Here is a 22863-nt window from a genome sequence, read left to right on the forward strand (position 1 = left end):
GAGATGAGGATCGAAGAGTGGAAAAGAGGGCAGGCTATAGGTCTGGGAAGTCCTAGTCTCTAGAGAGTGGAGCCTGGCACTATGGGTGGGGACAGGAGAAAGCATTTCAGGGGGAAAGAACCCAGAGAAAGAGCAACATGTATTTGGTGGGGAGGAGGAAGAGATGTCCTGAAGGGCAGCCAGAGAGGAAGGTAGTCATGTCACAAAATCCTATCAGGTCCATGAGAGGGCCTTGGAAAGGAAAGAGAGCTGCAGTAAGTCCAGCTCTGTACAAATCAAAGTGGGCCCGTGTACTTAACAATTAGGTTGTCTTTCACCTGGCTAAAAATGGTTTTCCAGGAGAAGAGACTATCTTGGGTTGAGGAGACCATAAGAGGGGAGGAAGTGTAGACAGCAAGTGTAGACTCCTCTTGAAAGGGTTTTCCCAGCCATCTTATACTACCTGAGGGTGCTGAAGCCAATGGGCATGAGATGAGGACATCGCTACAGCATTGGCAGGTTATGGAATAAAGCAGCACGTTGTAAACTTGACCTAGGGAAGGTTCTTCAACAGGGAGCAAACTCCAGAACCTGACCAGGTGTTCTGGGGCAGCCTGGGAGTCTGCCGAGCAGCCAGACCCACCCAAGCAAATCTTTTAGCCCGGGAAAGGACTCAGTCAGCGAAATGCTCAAAGCGAATCAAGAAACACTGACACAAAAGAACAAAGGAACTGATTTTCCAGCTTGGCAACACTTCACTTTCCAGAAGTTGTTTAAAATGATAAAAATGATACGTCAGGAGCAGGAAAAAAATGTCTATGCACAGAGCTTAGAATTTATTAGCAAAATTTCACATGCTGCCTGTTGGAGTGCTGACTGCAGAGTTTCTTTTTCCTATCTATTTCTCACTTCCTTCTCTGAAAACAACATTTGTGTGTGTGTGTGTCTGCTTGACACCACAGAGGTGATAACTTCAAACGTCAGAACCTCTTTTTGGATTCATTTTAATATTGATGGTCTCTTCTGGTTACAAGCTTAGGCCAACTCCTAAAAGCCAAACTCCAAGATGATGAATGGTGAAATGCCAAAAAACCCAGTCGTTCGTAGCTCCATTTATAATAAGTGTAAAAAGCACCTGAAAGTAAAACGTTTTCAATGATTGTTTAACTTAACTGTGCTTTACAATTAACATACTACAGATGATCATTTTATGAACAAATAAGTTTCCCCCAACACTTCTATGGATAGGATTTCTTAGGGGAATTTCACTTTTTCTCTTGTGGCTTCAAAATCTCCACCTTCACATTCTGGGTCCCTCGTCTGCCAAGGGGGAAGGATATAAGCAGGCAGCAGGGCCAAAAGTGGAGTCTCACTTCTCTTCCTCTCTTCCTCCTCTCAGGCTCAGTTAAAATCCATTCTCCCTAAGGAGGACCAGCCTCACTGAGATGCCCACGGAAACATCGGCCACCATGAAAGCCTTGGCAGAACCTCCCAGGATCTGGCTGAGGGTAGCCCAGTTCTGGGGGCTCAGGGCCATACATTCCTAGGGGCTGAATGAAGTGTGTTTCAGCTGAATTTCAGGCTGAAGCCCCATGGCGATTCTTTTAGAAAGGCATCCCAAAGCATATTTATTCACCTTGCAGTGGAAGTCAAGGACTGAAGGTGCTCAGGGCCCCTCTTAGCCAGCTCTCCCTGGGTCTCCTCACCATGGTATGGAAGAAAAGAAGATAGACCAGGAGTCAGGGCCCCGAGGAAGTTCTAGCTCAGCTCCAACATGGGTGAAGGGATCTTGGGAAGAAAATCGCTTTACCTCCTCTCTGCTTAATTCCCCCATCTTAGAAAATTCTGGCATATTTCTTTTTTGGTACAAAAGGCACAGCCCCCATTGCCTCCCTGACCCTGATTTTCTCTACAGGGAAGATGGCTGGTGGAGTGCTCACCTCTGCAGGACCTCACCTCCTGGTCAGCTTGTAGGTCCCTGCCCCCAGGACTGTGGCTCCAAATTGGAGGGCATCTTCACTTTGGAGCTGGGGAGTTGCTTCCCAGGACTAGTAACAGACTGTTGAGCGAACAGGGTGACTATGCAGAAATGACCCCCATGTTTTGAGCAGCTGCCGTGTCTCCAGCACTGTGCTGGGCATTTAGCTTATTGCTTGTCTTCACCACAGCCTTTTGAGGGATGTTTCCTCCACTCTACAGGTGAACACACAGGGCCTCTGAGAGCTTCGGTGACCTGCAGTCTTAGGAAAGGTTCCCTGTGTCTCTCTTCACCTCCCTCTCCAAGCAAAGGTACATTGTCTAAGGTGGCACTTTTCCAAAGAAATAAAAGACAAAGTCACTGAATCTTAGTGAGCAATGTCCTGGGTCTGGACTCCTCTGAAGTCGCAGCTGGTGTGACTTCCCCTCCAGAGGGGTATTTGTGGGGCTGACTACAGGTTGGCGATCTGGCCAGAGGCCTTTCAGGAGCGCCGAGTCCTTGTTTACTGGGATTTTAGGATTTCAGCCTGGTACCTAATTCCTGAGAAGAATTACTCTCTGCTTTATTAAACTCGTCTGCACTTAGGCAAAGTGGGCTGTTTATCCTCTGTAAGGTTTTTCTTTAAAGGAGGGGGGAGAGTGAGCATGTGCAGAAATCCATCACCTTGCTTTCCAGTTTCCAGGCAACCGTGCAGGATTACAACAAGTCACATGATATTGCTGCTGCCAGGGAGAAGGGGAAAGTGGAAAACCGTGCTATCTTGAGAAAGGGGCTGGGTATAAGCAAGAACTTTGGATTCTCCTCCAGAAATATTATCAACAAGTAGTCAAAGACCTGGGGGCTCCGGAGGGCTCCTGGACTCTCGCATTTGGCCTGGCCTCCTGACGGTTGGGCAGTGTACCTCCAGCTATGAAGTTGAGGAGTGGGGGGAAGGAGTGAGATGAAGGGGGAGTCATTGGCCCAACGTAACCAAACACCTGTTCTGAAGGGTCATTAGTGAGAAGACCTACTCAGAATTAGTCCTTATTCTTGCATCTTCCGTTCCAATCCTTCCTTCTTGCTGCTGCAGCCCTGGGATAATGAGGGAGCGGAGCCCGTGATGATGAGGGCTGGCTGGGGGGCAGTGAAGGGTCAGTTGGGAGGGGAAAAACCACCCATGGAGACCAAGTTCCCACTTCCTTTTTTAAAGCCTCCTCTTTCTGATCATTGTTTATTTTGATTTTGGATGTTTGGGTTTTTCCATCTCCCCTCCCCCAATGTGTGTGTGTGTGTGTGTGTTGTGTGTGCGCGCACACACAACACACACACACACACAAGCTGCTGTTGTTTATATTGTAGACACTTGTATAGCAATTCAGCCCCCTCTGTATGTACTTTTGTTCCTGTAATAACACCCTCTGTGGCCTAAAAACTCTGGAACCACAAGGACAGCTTTGCTTCTGGTTCTCCTGGGGTGGCTCAAGGAGGTGGGTGTGCCCTTGGCCATGGGTCCCACATATCAGCTAACCTAAAGCGGACTGGCTTCCAGTTTCCTCACACCCAGCAGTTGTCCCAAGGCAAAGATGAGTCATCCAGGCCACACTCTCACTGGTCTCCCCGGTTTGCCCTGAGGTGGCTGTATTTCACAGCCTGGATGGCTGGCTTTATGCCAGCCTGGCCTCCTGGGGAGGTGAACCCAAAGGGGCAGACCATGGACACGGAGAAGCAGGTGTTGGGGAGGGAGATGCCACCCACCCTGGCACCCAGGAGCTGAACAAGGACTCTAGTCCGTTATCACAGCCCTATAGGCTGGAGACCCTAGAGCACGGTCCTGCTACGGTCCTCTTCCCGCAGATCGTGGGTGGTGTGTCGTCCTTCTCTTTTCCACATTTCTTGCATGTTTCCAAGTTCTGAACCCCCTAATGACAGGTTAGAGGTCCCTCTGCATTGAAAAGGGTTTGTCATCCTTTAAGTTCAACAGGAAAGTAAATAGAGAAAAAGTGAGTCGACTTGGAGAGCCAAAGTCATATAGCTTGGAAGCTGCTGGTCTCTTCCTTTCATTTCCTGTACAAAGGGAGGAAAAGTGAACTATTCGCTTGTCATATGAGGGGGTCATTCTATAACGATAGATGAGTAAAGAAACAATGTTCTAGGTTTGTGCCATATTTTCTTGTTCCATTAAGTGAGAAGAGAAGGTTGTGCCTTATAAACATTGGGGGAATGTGAGCAGGAATTCAAAGGTGACAGTGGGGTGAGGAGTTTTCAATACATTAAAACTGTGGGTGGAGGGGAAAAAAGACATTCCATGTCTGTTTAATATGTAACATATGGGAGGATGAGAGATGCTAGCAAGAGAGTGTTGGGTATGCGGTTGTTACAGAAAGACGGTCGGTAGATGTGTGCGCGGAAGGAGGGTGCTGATGGCCAGATTGGGAAGCTGGGGTTGAACCTTCAGGGAATTGAGGCGTGCTTCCTAACGAGGTGTTCAGATCCCATCTTCGGCACTCAGGCCTGTGCTGGCAGATTCACACCCCATTCGCACACTCACAAACGCACGCTCCGCGGTCCTAACTCACAGGTCACACACGGGGCGCACAGGCACGCACATGCCTTCCGTGTCCAGGCCCGCATTCGCCCTGTGACACTTGGCCGGCCGATCTCAGGACTAGAACTCCCTTTACAAGATCCTCCAAGTCCAGATTCCCAGGGAAACTTGAGTAGAGGTGGAAAAGTGTTTGATGATAGAAAAAAAAAAATTCTGCTTGCTTGCAGTTCTTGCGACGGCCAGAACGCTACAATAAACTGTTGCTTTCCAGAGTTGGAGAGGACGAGGGCAGGCAGGGGGAGGAAGAGAGAGCAAAGAGGCCAGAAAGACTTGAAAGACAGAATCAGAACTCAGGCTGAGAGAGCCCCTGGGGCGGCGGGGGCCTGGCAGGGGGCGGAGGAGGCTCGGGACCGGTTAACGCCGGAGCGGAGCGTGCGGCTGGGGAGGGCTGGGCCCGGCCCGGACGGGCGCCAGGCGCTGTCCCTTTAAGGCGGGCGGCGCGGGCCGGCTAAACGCGGCTGTGATTGGCGCGGCGGGATCACTGGCTCCCCAAGCCCGGCCCGGGGGAGTCGGCTGGAGCCCGCTGCGCTTTGATAAGGTCCTGGCAAGTCAGTAATAACCCGAGAGCCGGGAAATAAAAATAACCCCTCATAGCCGTGGATTTCGGGACCGCCCAGAGTCCGAGGCGCCCGTCTCCCCCGCCGAAAGCCCCGCTGTAAAAGGTGGGGGTGGAGGCGCGGCCCCAGCAGAGCCGCTTCAAAGAAAGCCCCTTGGGATCGGGGGCGAGGTCGCGCCAAGCCGCGTTGCGGGCGCCGGGGACAGGAGGGGGTCCGACCCGGCCGAGACAGGGCCGGGAGGGGCGGTGCAAGCCGGACGACCCCCAGGAGGGGCGGTGGGGCCACTGGGGGCGGCCCAGGGCGCGGCCGGCGCGTACCTCCCTTTCAGGACCATGCGCTCGGCTCGCGCCTTTGAAGTGCACAGTTAAATCCACAGCGCAGTTTTTGTTGGAAGCGCCCGGAGGACATTTGGTGCGCGGAGTGACTGCTGGAAACAGGACCTGTGTTGAAAGCGGGGCCGGGCGGGGGCCGGAGGGGCCGGGGGCGGCCTCGGCGGGGGCGGAGGCCCACTCGGATCTTTTGCATAAAAGGGGCGGCGGGGCGCGCCGCTTCCCCCTCCCTTGCGGGTGGATCTCGCTCTAATCCCGGATTGTTTCCCTTCACCCCCCTCCCGTGCCGCGCGACTCCCCATGTTCCCCGACGCCGGGACCGGCCCGGGGGGGCCCGGGGCTGCCGCTGCGAGCCGAGCCGGGGGCCGGGGCCGGGGCCCTGCCCGGGGCGCCTGCGAAGTCTCGCCGCGGAACGCTCGTGCGGATCAATGGTGAGTGCCGAGGCCGCGGTGGCGGGGCGGCCCGCGCGCTTTGATGTGCCGGGCGGCCCTTTGAAGTTGGCAGGCCGGCTATTTCGGGGCGCGCTCGGGGCCGGCGCGGAGGAGAGCCGCGGGCCGGGCGCCCAACGCTCCGGGGGGCTTGGCCCGGCTGCCCCGGAGCCCTGCGCGCGAGCCCCCTCCCCAGTGAGGTGGCGGGGGACCCGAGGTAGAGACTTCTGCAAGTGGCGGCTGCGGCGGGGGCGGAGAGGGGGCTGATCCCCCCCGAGGGGCGCATCGTTGGTACGGATGTGAGTCGGTTGTGAATGTGCAGGGCTTTGGAGGGTGGGATGAAAGGGTGGCGGCGCCCCCCGCTTGCCCTCCCCTCCGCCCCCTCCCCCGCTCTCCCCCCGCCCCATCTTCTCCTCCCGCCTCTCTTCCCCCTCCCCTCCTCCCCTCCCCGCCACTGGTCCGCGCTTAGGGGCCCGGAGTGCTGGCGGAGGCTCAGTCTGCGATCTGGAGCGGCCCGAGCCCGGGGCGCCCGCGTCCTCCGCGTCCCTCCTCCCCGCCGGGGCCCCGCGCCCCCGGCCCCTTTTGCGGAGAGCAGAAACTCCGCGCGTCGCCATTTCTGGACTAGGCTGCTGCTTTCCGTGCCTGTTCTGCGGGCGTCTCTGCGAGCCGCGGCGCGGTGAACCCTCCCGCGCCCGGGGTCCTGCGAGCGCCTCCCGGAGCTCCTGCCCCGCGCTCTGCGGCTCTGGCTGCGTTCAGTCGGATTTGGACCGGGGGGGCGGGCCGGGGGGGCTCGGCGGAGATGAGAGCCCGGCCTGGGGCCGCCTTCGTCTTCCAGGTAACGGGGCCGCCCCACCTCCCCTGCCGGGGTAGCGCTGCGCTCCCGGCGGCCCGGTCACTCTGCCGGCCGAGTTGCCCAGCCCGGCGGCCTTAGGCCCGGGGCGGGGGCCGCGCGCACCCACCATGGACCCGGAGTCCTAGCCCCTCGTTTGGGGTCGCGCCCCATCCCCCCGGCCCACCCCTGCCCTCCTTAGTTTGATCCTTCCCGTGCTGGGGTAAGAAGCTTGTTTATTGGTTAGATAAGACATTTCTTTTGGAAAAAAGAGACAGGCTTGAATCAGTCGAGTTTGGGATTCTTGTCACAGGCAGTGGTAGCGTGAGACGTTTTCTGATCTGGTTTTGTAGGGTTCACGGCTCCGGGAGGTGGGTTGGGGGGCGGGGAGGACGGGGGTGGCCCATCCTGGGGAGTCTCTGCTCTCGCAAAGTTTGAAGATCAAAGTCTGGTGTGAGTGAGTTGATTTCTGGTTTGGGGGAGCCGGGAAGACTGGGGTATAGACCGAGTCTGTCGTATTCTTGGCGGGAGGCGGGGGCGCAGGAACATCTACAGCTGGGGGGGGGGGTCGGCGTTTTCCAACTGGGAGTCCGGGAGCCCATTCCGCCCTGCGTTGGGCGGGCTTCTTTCTCGGTCGAAGATCTTCTGAATTTTTAAGGAGTGGGAAGGGGGAGCGGAGAGGGAAGGGGTGGGTGGGGGAATGGGAACCAGATGCCGGGGAAGGGCACGTTTGGAGCTCGAGTTATCTGTGCCGAGAGCCGAGTGGGGAAATTTACCGAAATTGGTTTCACCTGCACACAGCCCTGCGGCTCGGACTGCGCGTCTTTGGAGTTGATGCTATCGCGGGAGGGGGGGAGGGGAGAGGAACGGAGCGGGTAGGCGCGGGCCGGGCTGCCTTGCGTGCACCCCGGCGGGTGGGTTTTTGGAAGGTTACGTCTCACACCTTGAATACCCCTCCGCCCCCACCTCCCACCCTCCCTTTCCCATCTTACCTTCCCCGCCCCTTCCCCATCTACCCCACCACCACCCCCCAAGTGTGCGGGGAGCTCAGATTTCGCCTTTGAAAAAGCAACGTCTGATACCTTAGATGAGCACCTCGCAGATAGCTGGGTTGCTTGATTTGAATTTGAGGAGTTGAAAAGCCTGTTTACTTTCTTGCTTTGATGTTGGGTAGATCTGGTTTTGATTAGATCAATACCCTTTTCTCTCCCTACCTCCCCCCTTCCTTTTCTTTCTAGAAAGGAGGCTCAGATGAGCCCCTGCTGACTTGAGAGAGAAAGAGAGACCACGCTGGTTGCTGAGAGGAACTGGAAGAAGAAAAAAAATCCCCAAACTCAGTGAGAAGAGCTCTCTCTCACCATGAGTAGCGCTGTGTTGGTGCCTCGCCTTCCAGACCCCAGCAGCAGCTTCCGCGAAGATGCCCCCCGACCCCCGGTTCCGGGGGAAGAAGGGGAGACCCCACCGTGCCAGCCCGGGATGGGAAAGGGCCAGGTCACCAAACCCATGCCTGTCTCCTCCAACGCCAGGCGGAATGAGGATGGGTTGGGGGAGCCTGAGGGTCGTGCATCTCCGGATTCCCCTCTGACCAGGTGGACCAAATCATTGCACTCCTTGCTGGGAGATCAAGATGGTGCTTATCTCTTCCGGACTTTCTTGGAAAGGGAGAAATGCGTGGATACATTAGACTTCTGGTTTGCCTGCAATGGATTCAGGCAGATGAACCTGAAGGATACCAAAACTTTACGAGTAGCCAAAGCGATCTACAAAAGGTACATCGAAAACAACAGCATTGTCTCCAAGCAGCTGAAGCCTGCCACCAAGACCTACATACGAGATGGCATCAAGAAGCAACAGATTGATTCCATCATGTTTGACCAGGCGCAGACTGAGATCCAGTCGGTGATGGAGGAAAATGCCTACCAGATGTTTTTGACTTCTGATATATACCTCGAATATGTGAGGAGTGGGGGAGAAAACACAGCTTACATGAGTAACGGGGGACTGGGGAGCCTAAAGGTCGTGTGTGGCTATCTCCCCACCTTGAATGAAGAAGAGGAGTGGACTTGTGCAGACTTCAAGTGCAAACTTTCACCCACTGTGGTTGGCTTGTCCAGCAAAACTCTGAGGGCGACAGCAAATGTGAGGTCCACGGAAACTGTTGAAAACGGATACAGGTGAGACTGGCAGGGGGTGGTGGGCTCGGTGGTGCATGATACGGACTTTGCAGCTGTTTTGAGTTAAGTAGGGTGGACGGTTGGGTGGATGTGCTGCCGAGGCTGACAAAGGTCTGTTGAGAGCCAGGACTGCTGGCCGTGAACCCTTTGATCTTGCTTTTTGTTGTTCATAGTGGGGAAAAGTGATGTATACACAACTAGATGCCGGCAGTCTTCCAGTGCTAAATCCAAACACTGGCAAACAATATTCATTAATGAGGGTTACTTAGTATCCTGGGCCAGTCTCAGGGTGGAGAGAGAGAGAGGACAGCAGCTTTTGGTCGCTGAGTCACCAGATACACTCAGCACCGGTTTTGGAAGAGGTCATTCACCACTAATCAGCAGAGAGTGGAATTAATGTGGCTAGGGAGGCAGCTGGGTTGTGGTGGAGATACAGGAAATAATGTGTGTGCCCATTGGATGTGGGGGTAAGTGGGGGTCTTTTGAACTGTTACATAAAGATAAGAGCAAGCAACTGGCTTAACAGCTGAGCTGGTTGGGTCTCTTGTAGAATCAGGCATTTACCCAGGAAGAAAACCCCCTTACTAGGGAAGGCCCTGTGACTTTCCCTAATGAAGGACCCTTAGCTTTAGAGTCCGCTAGTGTCTTAATCTAGGTTTTTCAATGCTTGTAGCCCAAGGGGCAGACCTCAGTTGATTATGTTGTTGCTTTTGCTGATGGAGCAGAGGTCTTGGCCAGAGGACTGGGGCCCTGGAGTACTTTCTCTTTTTTTTGAAGCTTCAAAGACAAACAGTCCTTTACAGAATGGCCAAGTCTTAAGATTCTTGACCTTTGGAGGCAACTTCAGACCTCCTGTGAGAATGAGTTTTTCTCTTTCTCTTTCTCCCCTTCTGAATGTTCAAAAAGAGAATGAGCCTCTTAATTCTAGGTTGTAACTGATGGCGTGTAAGAAAAGGGGGGTGGACCCTTGATTGCTATCTGAATGGCTTATCTTGCTAGCCATTGTGTATTTCTCCGTGTGTTAGGGACCCGGGCTGTCTCTGGAGATTGCCCCTCCTGAAGGGGAAGGCCTCCGGGGTCTGGCAGCAGCAGCAGCAGCAGGAGGGGCAGAGGAGCCAGGTCCGACTGAGCCTAGGAGCGGTGATGTGGGGATGGCCGAGACCGTTGAGTCTTGTTCTCCGACCACAAGGGGGCGCTCTTACAGCCTTGGAAGCCGCTCTCGGACATCTGGTCTACACCGAAGTGGAACCTGTTGGCGTTTGCAAGGAAGGAGAGGATCACCTGAGAGTTGTGTCAGCATCTTGAAGCGTATAGTTTCAGGTTGTTCTGAAGGAAGGTAGTGGGTATGGCCTCTGGGGCCGGGCAGTCGCTGGGAGCCCGCGGCTGCGGCCCCGCTCCATCGCGTGAACCTTCGGGCAAACCTCGGCCGGCCTCCTTGCTCTCCAGTCCGGGGGCCGCTAACAGTGGGGCTTCTGTGTCTCCCGGGGTCAGGACCCCGAGTGTCACCTTTGTAAACAGCGCCGCGTGTGGTTTTGGATGCCAGCAGTAAGCAAGCACTCAGAGGCGGGCCCTGCTCTGACTCCGCCCCTTCGTGGGTGGGCCGTAGAGACCCAGCCGAGGAGTGCCCCGCCCCCTTCCAGAGGCCTCCGCTGGGGTATTTCTAGGATTAAACTTTTGGGAGATTACTCTCGTGAAGCTTTTTTGATCTTGGAGGCCAGGGCCAAAGAACCTTTGTGTTTCTAGTCATTGCCTTCTTGGTTGTGAACTGTGGGCCTTGCTGGTATATAAATGGCACCTTTTCACCCGCCTCTTGAGTTGCCATACTATATTCTTGGGTGCTTTCTCCCACTGGTGGGTTGAAATGAAATATTTCACCTTGACTTCATGAAGTCCAGGTATGTTAGCTGGGCATTGTCAAAAAGAATTTAATCCATATCCATATTTCTTTTTAACATGCAAGATATTCCAGTGTAGGACGTGTCCCAAATTATTCAAAGGCCTGGGTTCCAGCCTTGTCCACTTCTTACTACCTGGGTTTAAGCCTTTCTGAACCCCATGTGCCATCTGTAAAATGAGTAGGCACCACTGCTTCTGTTTATGTCATAGGTTGCTATTAGGATCAAAATAATAAACATGAAAGTCCTTTGCAAAGGGAAGTGTTTAGAACTGATGTAAAGCATTATAATTAGTATAATTGAATGCTGACAACAATTGGGTATGTGAAAAGGGCAACCAGGTTAGAATTCCACTTTCAAAGAGTGACTCTTGGGTTCTGGTCCATATTCATTATAAAGTTTTAGAGTATCCACCCTTCCCATGTCTCAACTTTCTCTGCTTGTTGAACTTATGTCTGTCTTTCCAGCTTGTTCTTGGAATGTACGGATCCTATTTAAGCCTTTAAGTGTCCTCCTCCCAATACAATCATTAAGCAAGGTACCTAGCATAGGGGACAGGCTTAGTAAGTTAGTAAAATGAATGGCACAGAAAACACAAGTCCTGCCGAGGGTCTCCCTTCATCAGCTATCGAGGAGTAGTCTTGGCAGCTGGGTGCCCTGAGCGTTGACTAGTCTTCCAAGCCCTGTATTTACCCTGGGCCCTCAAAGGAGCCTCATTTTTAATGACTTGTTTGTGTCCTTACTGATTTGGTGTCAGGTTTAATATAAATAGTTGGAACGGAAGAGCAGGAATTATCCTCAGAGGGAAGGACTCTGGTTTGCGAGTGGTTGAGTGGGAGGCCTGGGCTTTTGATGGTCTCTATAAATAACTAAGAGCAAGAGTGACCTGTTGGTAGAAGCACGTGTAAAAACCCCAGCACACAAACACACACACAGAGTGGCTAGGTGTGTGCGAAGGGGGCGGTGGGGTTAGGAGCACAGCCCAGCGTTTATTTTGGGAAGGAGAAGAGTGTTGGGCACATAGAGCACTCCCTGTGTCCTTCCCTTTCTGCACTGGCCCTTCCTTGTGTGTCCCTGCCCAAGGCCTGTCTCATCTGTCTCTCGTTGGACCCTCTGCTCTTGTCTCACTTAAAATAAGCCGGGCCCAGCAGATGGCCCTCTGCTGGCTCCAAGCGCCTCCCGTTCTCTGTTCTCTGAAAGAACTCGCTGATGAGGCCCATTTTTGTGCAAAGCCATTGGAATCAAGCTTGGCTTCAATTATCAAAGAAAATGATGCCATAGGAAAGATATGCTGGAAGCAGTAGGCCACAATTAGAGGATGGAAGCTCTGATGAAGGCAGTTTGCTAAGACACACTTGTAAAAGTTCTCCTGTTTCCTCAAGGCCCAGTTCCCTGATGCTGTCCAAGTGCCTCCATCATACCTTAGAAAATGCTTGTTGAAGAGAGTATTGCCTTGGGGAGTACATTGTCAGAGGGCTTTCGGAAAGTCCTAGCCACACAGCCGTAGAAGCAAATGCTTTTTAAGTGACATTGTTTTGAGAGGGGACCCAGAAGGAGGCCCCAAATGTCAGTTCTGTTGTGCCCTCTGTAAGGCAGTTTTGCCCTGGTGCATGGGGCGGGGGCGGGGGCCACAGCATCTCATCAAGATGAGAGAAGAATAGGTTAGGAGGGGTGGGGGAGCAGCAAACATTTCCCTTCCCTAAGCTCCCAGGAACCTCTGCTACCTGACAGCTGAAAGTCCTTTGCATGTTGAAGTTGCAAACTTAGTGTGCTCAGTACAAAATCTGTACCATGGGCCTCCACGCTCCCTCGGAATTTAAAATCTTTCCAGCAGCTGGGAGCACAAGTCCTGAAGAAATAATCAAAGCATCTGGGTACAATTACTGTAGCATGGCCGAGTTTCTTTCCTTTTTTTTTTTTTTTTAAGTAATCACAAGAAAACAGCTCTAATCTAGTTTTTAAAAATTATGTAGTGATTTCAACAAAGTTTGGGGTTCTTCAAAATTGAGTTTCTGTCTCTCCCCACAACCCTTCCTCCTTCCTCTGCCTCATCCTGTTATGATTGTAGGAAAATCCAAATAGTCTATTGCAGTCAACTGAGCTAAGAGCAGTATATTCCTTTTTTAATGACTGGTCACACAGTAGCCCTCTATTTTGGAAGCGAAGGGAGACGAGTTTATTTTGGGATCCATGTGTTCTAGGAGTGCAAAGCTGTGAGCACACATGGGATTTGAGTTAGGTGCCTTTTTTGTTGGGGCGGGAGGAATGTCTCTTGAGTCATTTTCTCCCCGTAGAGGTTGAATTCTAACCCTTATATTTGGGACATTGTTGATGTGTTAATACCACAAAGATAGCAACACTGAAGGGATGGAAAGAGTGTTTGAATGCTATTTAAGGCTGTTTTGATCTTGCACTATGCCTCTTAGACAGAAAATCTTCAGTAACCCGTTTGATGGTCCCGGGTCTTTTAAGGAGGTTCAAAAAAGTTTTGCTGCGTTCTTCACATATGTCTCCCCAATGCTGCACGTGGTTGTTGGCATGGGGCCACCAAGTCACGTGCAGCATTGGGGAGACATATGTGAAGAGGACAGACCTGGCCCTTGCCCTCATGGAGCTTACAGTCTAGTTGCCCAGACAGTCATTCAGCTTGTAAACACACCAACGCTGTGTAATTGTGTAAAAGTCGTGATAAATACCACGGAAGGAAGAAGAGCTACGGGAGCTCCCTGTCTTTGTTGGCGGGGGGCTTTTTGGAACATTAAACGGTGATTCCCCCAAATTACAGTGCCCTTTCAGAGGATGTGAGAACTTACAGATGGCCGTGTTTGAACTGTGTGTGTTTTAGGAGGATATCAACTCCCCCTCACCCCCACCCTACCCTCCCCACGTTGGTACAGACCATGGCTTGCCTGTGCTCACCCAGCTGGCTGGGAACTAAACCAGTACCAGCTCTCGACCTCTTGATTTCTGTTCCCTATCAAGGGCTTCCAGAACTTACTTATTACTGTGTTCCTCAGGATAGGAAGGGACCCTGAAGAAGTTATCCTGTCCATCTTGCTTTGAGCAGTAGCCCCATCCAAACACAACAGACAGCTGGGAACTTGGGGCTATTTTAAAGACTTGGGCGATTACATAACCTGCACCCATCCCTCCATGGTTCCACTTGGACCATTAAGAAGTGTGTTCCTCTGTCTGACTTAGAAAGGCCATTTCCTCTTGTTCTGCTTTTAGTGCTGATGACAAACAGAACCATCCTTCTCTTTTTGAGTTCCCTTATCAACTAGGAGAGTGTTTTTACTCAGCCATCCCCTCATCCCTCTCTTCTCCAGAAAAACCAACTGCCTTTCCTTTGTTGTCACTCTTCTCTGTAGCCCTGAGAGAATCCTCTGAGAATCCCAGATTGAGGACGTGGGGATGGAAGAACTTACCATCCTCATTTAATCATCATAAACAAATCCTGGGAGGTGGTAAGACTTCTCACCCTTTATAGATACGAGAACAGGGCCGGAGCATTCAAGGGACAGTTCAAGTTCACTCAGTCCAAGGTATTTGTTCCTTGTTTGCATTTCCCAGTCAATCCGACACCTGCGTAACTCTTCAAAGATCTGGCTTTGTGTGCCAGTCTAACTCGGTAGAGCAGAATCAAGGTCCCTGCCACCCGGGCTCCTCCAGGAGTCCAGATGTGGGTTCCATGTGGCCGAGCCTCCAGCCTGGAAGTCTCCCACAAGGCTCTTGGCCCCCAGCTGGGGCTCCATACCTCCTTGGATGGTTGTGATGATGCAGGATGATTGGGCAGCAGATATTCATGGAGCACCTACTGTGTGCTCTGTACAGCAGCTATGAAAACAAGACCCCGCCCGCACTAAGTGCTTGGTCAGTGGTAGCTCTTGGTTTTTCTTAACATTTCTAAACCGAGCGGATTGGCTCAGATCATTTCTAAGATTCATTCTGACTAAAATGTTGTGACTCTGAATATGTTTTCTTGTTTGTTTTGTCACCCCAGCTACAAGAGTGCAAGCTCCTTAAAGACAGAGACCAGCTCTTCCACCTTTTCCGTCCCATTCAGCTCCATCCCGCAAAGCTCCCCACCTCCTCCCCCTGTTGCAGCTCTCACACCCAAATGTGGCATGGACTCCCTGTCCACCCCCGCCCCTCCATCCAGTCCAAGCTGATGGCACACCCTCTGTGCTGCTAGGAAAACCTCAGGCCCCCTCCTCTCCCTGCCCCTTCCTGGCGCAACTACCTTGGCCCTAGACTGGGAAAGACTTTTAACTGCTTTTCCCTTTCCCGGTCCTGGGTGGCATCTCCTTGAATTCCCGCTCACCCATCAAGGTTCACCTTGCTCCCACCTGTCCCCGGGCGCCATCCCGGCCACCCAGCTAAAAACCTCCTCTCCGTCGTTAGCGGGCCCAGAATTCCCTCTACTCGTCTTGCCTCTTAACTCTAGGATTTAACAGATGTGGAGGCTAGTCATTGTATTAGGAGACAGAAAAGGGGGTTGAGATAGAGCCAGACAGATCAGACTATGATCCAGGCTAGGCTGCTGTACTCGTAGGACACACCTGTAAAATGGGCGCAGGGCTCGTCCTCCCTCAGGTGGAGGAGGTGATGCGTATAAAGGTGTGCCCCCCCGTCGTCGGCCTGTGATAACACTGTCTCACTCCCTCGTGGCGTCCCGTTGTCCTACGTCATGGTGACACGCCTCTCCCTACTAGGCCGTGGGTGCCAGGGGACCAGAGACCAGTCTGGTGCTGAACACCCAGTAGGGGGATAGGAGCTCGGTGAGCACATGCAGAAGGCTGCTTTGACCTTTCATGAGTCCCTTGCATCTGTCAACCTCAAGGTCATCTTTAGAGGTTGCCTGCAGTGGCCTGATAGAGCAGGCTCTCTTTTCTCAGCCAATCCCTCCTCCTCCAAATGATTTCTTTGCTGTTGGTGTGACTTGTTGGGCTCAGTGGAGTCTGCTGGGTCTTTGTAAATAGACCTCCTGCCCCTTCAGGCTTTACAGGCCCTTTCCTGCAGCCTGAAGACTCTAGTGGCGCCTTTTCCTCCCCCCCCCCCCACCCCCACTTAAGTCCCTCGCTGGTGACACAGAGGAATGCGCCCCAGCAGGGGACAGGCACACTGGTTGTTCTAGGAGGAGATCAAGAGGGCAAAATGGGGAGGCAGAGGCCACTGAAACAAAAGGGTGGGAGACACTGGAGGAGGGGCCTGGACCTTCTCTTAAAACAGCTGTGCTGCTCGTTTTACTCTTGCTGGCCATAGCCAGCCCTGGGGGAGGAAGGCCTGGGTGGGGGAAAGGCACACACAAGCCCAGCGCAGGATGGGATGGGATGGGATGGGATGGGAGCATTGTCTGTCGTAAGGTTTTCTGTCCCATCTGTCTAACTCACTGGGCCCAAGGTTGACATGACAAGGCTGTGTCAGACCTCCAGTTGTTTGCATCTCAGAACTATGTTAACGGCTATTGTGAAGCTATCTTGGGGCCCTGAAATTGTAATCTTCGGGTGCAGGCGTGGATAGCAGACAGGGACGGGGAGACACTCCATCTCCACTGACTTCCTCCCCTCTTTCATTCCATAGCCTCCCCTCCTAGAGCAGAGTCCTGGTCCTTCCTCCATTGTCTCCCCTGGGGTCCTCTGCCCCCTGGCAGACCCACCTTTGGGGGCAGAGGTCCCCAGCCTGCTTTCTCCCCAGGCCGAGTCAGGGCTCAGCAGACCCCTTTTGTGGCCCCTGCTTTCCACCCAGATGAACACAGGGCTGCGGGCAGCAGGTTAGCATTGAACAGATTGTCGGATGATGCAGTTGGCTACCTGGGTTTCTGGTGAGAAGCCATGATGCACTGCTGCTGTCCTCTTCCCACAGATCCTTCAAGAGGAGCGACCCTGTTCACCCATACCATGTAGGTTCTGGCTACGTCTTTGCACCAGCCACCAGTGCCAATGACAGTGAGATATCCAGCGACGCACTGACCGATGACTCCATGTCCATGACGGATAGTAGCGTGTAAGTATCCTGGTGTCCCCTTCATGTACATGGTTGGCAGAGTGACCCAGCTGGCCAGAGTCCCTGCCGTCCTCACCTGGCTTCCCGAATCCCACTTCTCTCTCGCTCGCTCTTTCTCTCTCTCTCTCTCTCTCTCTCCATTTGTTTGGTGGGAGGTGAGTGTGCCAGAGCTGTTCTGCTGTTTGAGGAAGGTGACATGGTAGCCTGGACAGTGTTAAGTTTAAAGCCTTGAAAGGGAAGTTGGATGGTGCCTAACAGAAGAAAACTAAAGCAAGGTAGAAGGTTAAGATGAATATCTACAAATTCCTTGACTTTAACAGCCCATCTTCTGGTTGTCGTTTTGCCTGATGTCCCTATGGGCCGAAGTGCTTGGCTGCCCTTGAAAACCAGGTGTCCCCTTGCAGAACCAACAGGTGGGGATGGGATGACACCAGAATGGTTTGTGTTTAGGTGTTCATTGTTTTTGAAAGAAAAACCATTGAAGGTAGGAGTCAGAACCAGAGCTCTCTAGAGGGCCATTGTGTGTAATGTTCTTTCATGGATGTTCAGTAAGCATTGGTGGAATGCCTGCTCTGGGTCAGGTTCCTAAGTCGGGGTTCCCTCCAAAGCCACGTCTCATGTTGGGTCTTGTGCAGATGGGTGGCTCATCATGGTGTTGAGACGAGGTCAGCAGGCCGTCAGGCAGGATCCTGCTTTGAGTTTTATGTCATCTGAGGTCATGCAGTGGTGATCTCGGTGTCATCATGGTGTTGTGACCAGGTCAGCAGGCCGTCAGGCAGGATCCTGCTTTGAGTTGTATGTCATCTGAGGTCATGCAATGGTGATCTCGGCAGATGGGCAACTACTCACATTCTGTGTGAGTTTCGTAGGTGTGTGTGGGCGGGGTGTGCCCATCTCCCGCCATCCTTTGAGTTCTGATTTAGGAGACCCGAGGAGGAGGCAGCACTTGGGTAAAACTCCCCACGAGCTTCTCGCCCAATACCCAGTTGAGAACCACCATTCTAGAAATGTTCTTTGAAGGTTTTGCCACAAATAGTTTTGAGTAGGAATTTTCTCCCGCTAAGGGAACCATTTTGAAAGGCACGCCATTGAACTGTTTGAGTTCTGGCACACTTAACTTAGAGTTTGTTCCTTTCACCTTCCTAAAAACTGGACTGTCTATTCTTCCAGTTTGTTTGAAATTATCTGGTTTCTCTTGGCCAGATGTCCTGTTGCTTGGCCTGTGGCATGGAACCAGTTGGAAGGAAAGTTGATGAGGTTGGTTTGGGACTCTACTATTGATTAAAATTCTGTGGCTTTTGTATTATCTCCGATTCCCTTGTTTGTAAAGGAAAACAGAGATCCTTAAGGTGAAACGTTCCACTTTCATAAAAGAATAGCATTTGGCATGGGTAAAAATAGAGTAAGGGTATATATGTCTGTCATCCAACATGGAGAAATGAGGGGTTCCCCAGAAGTAAGTTTCCCATATAGGCTTTTAATATCCATGCTCAAATACTCAAAAGTATATATATACTTTGATGGACATAGTTCTTAATATGTTTTTGCTCTGACTTTATTGAATAATATTAGACAGGCATAATTTACTTCTTGGTCACAATAATTAATGTCAAGATCTGTTTTCATACTGTGTTGTCTGAGCTTGTATAAGGCTGCCTGCCCCTACATATATTGGCACCCCCACTTTGCGAAAAGCAGGTTTTATTGTTTTCTCGTCTTTCTGCCTGCTGTCATTTTGTCCCTGTTGTCTGTGTGCTTGCTACTAGTAGCAGTCGTCCTTCAGCTGTTCTTATTCTGTGGATTGTGTGGGAGCCTTACTTAGCATTATGTGTAAAATAAGGGTAAGCTGCACTTGAATGAGGGCACAGAATGAATCCCCTCCATCAAAGGTAGCTTACTTCCGTGACGCTAGAAGGCTTCAGTTTTCTTAGAGACTATTTTTGGCTTGCTTTCTGGTCCTTGCCTGCATTTCGCTCTCCATCATTGAGCTGGTATTCTGGGTTCATGACGAGGGAACTTGGATGCCGTCCCCATACATGTTTGAGCCTCAGTCAGAAAGGTAGGCAGTCCCTTGTGACTTCCAGATGAGGAAGTATGGCCCATGCTTCCTGGCTTGTCCTGTTAGAGCTAGAACTCAGATCCAGGCCAGATATAGGCCCCTGCCCTCTGCCTACCCCCCAGGCACCAACATTTCCAACGTGAGACATGTTTTTAGGACCTATTGATAATGAGACCTTTGAGCCACTTTGCGTTTCTTTTATTTTTATTAGTGATTTCTCACACTGCTTCTTTTTTAATGGGTTGGGGGAGGGGTGGGAGGGAGCAAGTTCTAACTTCTCCCCTGCACCCTCCCACTTCACCCCTCTTCTTTTATCCCCTTTTATCCCCTTTTATCCCCTTCCCAGAAGAAAAGCTTCCTCAATTTTATAGAGGTGACCTTAAAACTCCCACCCTTCTCCCCTATTTCTAAAGAACTTGTGGACTTGAGGCACAGGAAAGCCACTTCCAGGGACCAGAGAAGTTACCTTTGCGAGTCAGCTGTTCTGGGAGTGAGGTCCCCTTTGGTACAGAGCCGAGAGGGCAGACCCCTCACTTATTTAGCACCTTTCTCTTTGGGGCACAGGACGTTCCCCTGGGTCCCAAGTGGTAGAATCTCAGGCTTCCTCCCAGTTGAAGCTGCCTTACCTTGGTGATGAGTAATCCAGGATGAGTAAACCAACACCAAGAGAAGGTACCTGGGAGGCTGGGAGACGGGGCTCGTGGTGTTGGATCAGATCCTCCTGATGGCCACGTTGAGTGGTACTGAGCCTTCTCCCAACCAAGATGGCGCCGTGGCCGCTGGTCTTACTTGGGTGTGTTTCTACCAACTGGGAGGGCATTTTTCACGCGGGACCATCCTCTCCCGAGAATGGTTTGTCCAGGGCTGTTTGCCTCATGCTGCCTATAATGGGGGCGATGGGGTCTTCAGAATAAGAGCCCATTGGATGGGATGTGTGTTTGGGCTTAGAGGTTCCTGTGGGTCTCAAGCTGCCAGGCACTGGAGGTGGGAGGGCGCCAGGGCCCCACCCCCACCCCCGTTCTCCTGCCCAGCACACTTGGCATGCCCTGAGAGCCAGGCTGTGCAAGGCCATTTCTGGCCCGCTGACTCTGGGTGTGTGTGATCTGCCCAGTGTCGGGCAGGTCACCCAGGATTCCCAGGGCTGGGATTAGACCCCTCTTCAGAGCTCTGCCAATTGTGGGCCTGGCGCAGATGAGAGCACCAAGCAAGAAATAAAGTGTGTGTGTGGGGGGGTGGGGGATGAAAAGCCGAACTGAATCTCTTTCAGCCCATTGTTCATCCGGGGAAGCTTAGAGGGGATAAGAGGGTAGCAGGCCCCTTTGAAATTTCCTTGAACAAGTGAATAGGAGCGCCCCATAAAGCATGAAAAGGTCCTGGCTGTGTCTCCTGGTCACAATGGCCAGCTCCGGCTGCAAGGGGGGGCTGTGAGGGGCTGGGGAGTGGGGCTGGCTGCCCTGCTGGGAGGTGGGGAGGGAATGCTGTTGGGGAGGGGGGAGAAGGAGTCACAGGCAGCCTTCAATAGACTCCAGAAGGTTGGAGTTCATTAGACATAAGCTGGGGGAAGCAATCGTCTCATTTGCGACAGAACCAATTAAGTCCCAGGGGCCTGTGCAAGAGGCCTGGGTAGAAGTTGGGTAGGGCTGGCCCCGCGTGGTTATTCCAGGGACCTGTGCACCAGGGCCTGGAGGAACAGAGTGGCCAGGGGCTTTAAAGAAATCATTGCCTTCGCCCAAAGCCACTGCTGACTTCTGTTTTCCCACTAAGTAAAAAGACCCGTTAAAGATGGCTGGGATTTGGCTCTTCTTAGTAGGCCTCTGAGAAGGCTGTTTTACAAGCCCATTACTCTGAAACCTGCATTCTCAGAAGGAATGGCATTTTCATTTTTTTTTGAAAGTTAGCTGCCAGACTCCCAACAAAGTCCTAAACCCCAATCTGGAAGCGCTGGGGACAGAAGGGTTTTGGGGAGGGGGGAGCAGGCATTCCTGGGCATCAGGCCTGGGAGGATGAAGCGAGGGGGCTGAAAACCTCAGAAGCAGCAGATCGTTTGCTCTGTTCTCAGCAGCCAGGCGCTGTGAAAGCTAGGTATAGACGGCGTGGAAACGTCTCTCTGTCTTTTCATTTTGCGCAGAGCTGCTCTTAGAAGCAGGATCGGCCTGACTTACAGGCGTGGGGGGGCGGGCAGGTCACAAAATCAGTGCGAGATGCTTTCCTCATGTTTCCCGCAGAGAGCGGCACAGGTTATTTTATTTATTTATTTGTATTTCCTTATATCTTATTTATGGGTTTACTTTGGACACCAGGGAAAGCATCCGAGTGAGCTTCAAATATTACCTTATCTTACAAACCAGGCTTTTGATGTTGGCTGTGATCAGAGGCGGCCCTCTGAGAGGCTGCCAAATGAAAATGTGAGTGGGCGCCTGTGCACATGAGTCTGCTATTTCAAAGCCACCGGAAAATGACATTCAGGTTAGGCTGGGCACTGCAGAGTCAAAAGGCTAAGCTAATTGGCTCGGCTTAAATGGCAGCTAAGTGGAGTCCACACTTCAAAACCGGTGCTCCCCCAGAAACAGCTGGGCCTGGCAGCGGGCTCGTTAGCTAAAATGTTTATAATGAAAGGAGACTGTATAGGGACCGAAACTCGGGCACTCTTCAACTACCAGTTCTGAGCAGCCGGGAAGCTGATCCTACACTGTTAGAGCCTGAATAAAAAGAAGAGAGGGCCCCTTCTGGAATGAGGGGCTGTTTTGGAAGAAGATCCTTGGCTGGGGGAGAATTAAAGCCACATTTCCTTGAAGGTGCCCTGTCAAGCCTCTTTGAACCCCTAAAGTTAAAGTCTCCCTTTTCCTGCAGTGGATCCTTCATCTCCCCTGGGTAGCATGGGGTGTATTGGTTGGGGGGATGCTTTAAAAAAATCATTTGTTCCTCTGGACTTTCATCGGCCAGTAACCTGCTCCACCCCCTGCCCCACCCCCTCCCCATGTCTACATCCCTCAATTCTTTTCTTTCTACATTATATGGAAAAAGAAAAAGAGGTATAAAAGCCTTGTCCCCGACTTCTGTCTGGGAGGAAAGGAGCAAAGCGGGAAGGCTACTAGAGGACACTCGAGGACAGAGTCTTGGAGGGTATGGGTGGGTCCTCCTCTAGGACTCTTGAAGCCCTGCGTGTGTCACGGTGGGGTCCATAGGGTGCTTGACTACTGCCCCCCAAGATTGTCAGGAAGAGTCCTGGAGCAGCTCCATCCACTCTTCTTAAGTCTCAGAAGAGTTGCTGCTCAGGAGAAGGGTGTGGACACTGTCTTGTAGCCCCAGGGCAGCAGAAATTGGTTAAACTAGCATGAGACCCAATCTAGGGGACCCCCCACCCCCTCCCCAACAGGGATTCTCGGTGAGAGATGGGGATATTCACTGGGCTTCGGCAACCACCAGGCATGCCCCATAGCCAGTGAGTACTAAGTGGGGTGGGGTGGGCTTTCCAGAAGGTCCCTCGAATCTCCCATTTACCTCTTCACAATGTTAGGTGACTATGGGGCTTAGGAAATGACGCCCCCTGACTTTCAGACAAGTCAGGAAGCTTGGCTTCTCTAGTGGAGAAGGTTGGGGGTGTAGGCTGTTAAGGATGCCTGTTCTGGAGTCCAACAGCAGCTTGGATTTGGATCCTGGCTCTAACTGGTACTGCCTGTGACCCAGGACATCTGTGCAATGTGATGAATTAAGGGTTTTGTGAGAATGAAGTTGGGTTATCGGTCAGAGGTGTCTGACCCACAGTAGGAACTCGGTATCTGGGGGCCAGCAGCTTTGGATTGCAGTCAGTCACATGGTGTGGTGTGGAATATGGTTACTGGTCAAGCCAGGTATGCCGATGACAGCCCCGTTTTCTCCCATGTCTTGTAAACAATCCCAAGGTGAAAACATTGAGTTTTGGTAAATATGCTCCAGGTGATTTTCTGGACTTAGAACTTTTATCCTTGGCTTTCAAGGGCCCGGTCAAGTCCCAGGCCTTAGGAGGAGACTGCCTGGGTGACTCGACCTGCACTGGCTGCCTGGC

General features: G+C 52.3%; 1 protein-coding gene across 3 annotated transcripts in view; it reads left to right on the forward strand.

The window, feature by feature from the left end:
* Nucleotides 1-5718: 5718 nt before the first annotated feature.
* The window catches only part of AXIN2 (axin 2), a 30317-nt gene continuing 13172 nt past the window's right edge, over nucleotides 5719-22863 (forward strand). For 2 of the 3 annotated variants that reach the window (XM_081028165.1, XM_081028167.1), the window contains exons 1-3: nucleotides 5719-5858; nucleotides 7923-8858; nucleotides 16619-16759. In XM_081028165.1, coding sequence (XP_080884291.1) covers nucleotides 8044-8858; nucleotides 16619-16759 — 956 coding nt within the window. In that variant the 5' untranslated portion in view covers nucleotides 5719-5858; nucleotides 7923-8043. Of the gene's footprint in view, nucleotides 5859-6557; nucleotides 6691-7922; nucleotides 8859-16618; nucleotides 16760-22863 lie in introns of those variants that run through there. The other variant, XM_081028166.1, reaches the window with a different exon arrangement.

Source organism: Rhinolophus hipposideros, assembly GCF_964194185.1.
Source record: "Rhinolophus hipposideros genome assembly, chromosome: 20".
Lineage (NCBI taxonomy): Eukaryota > Metazoa > Chordata > Mammalia > Chiroptera > Rhinolophidae > Rhinolophus > Rhinolophus hipposideros.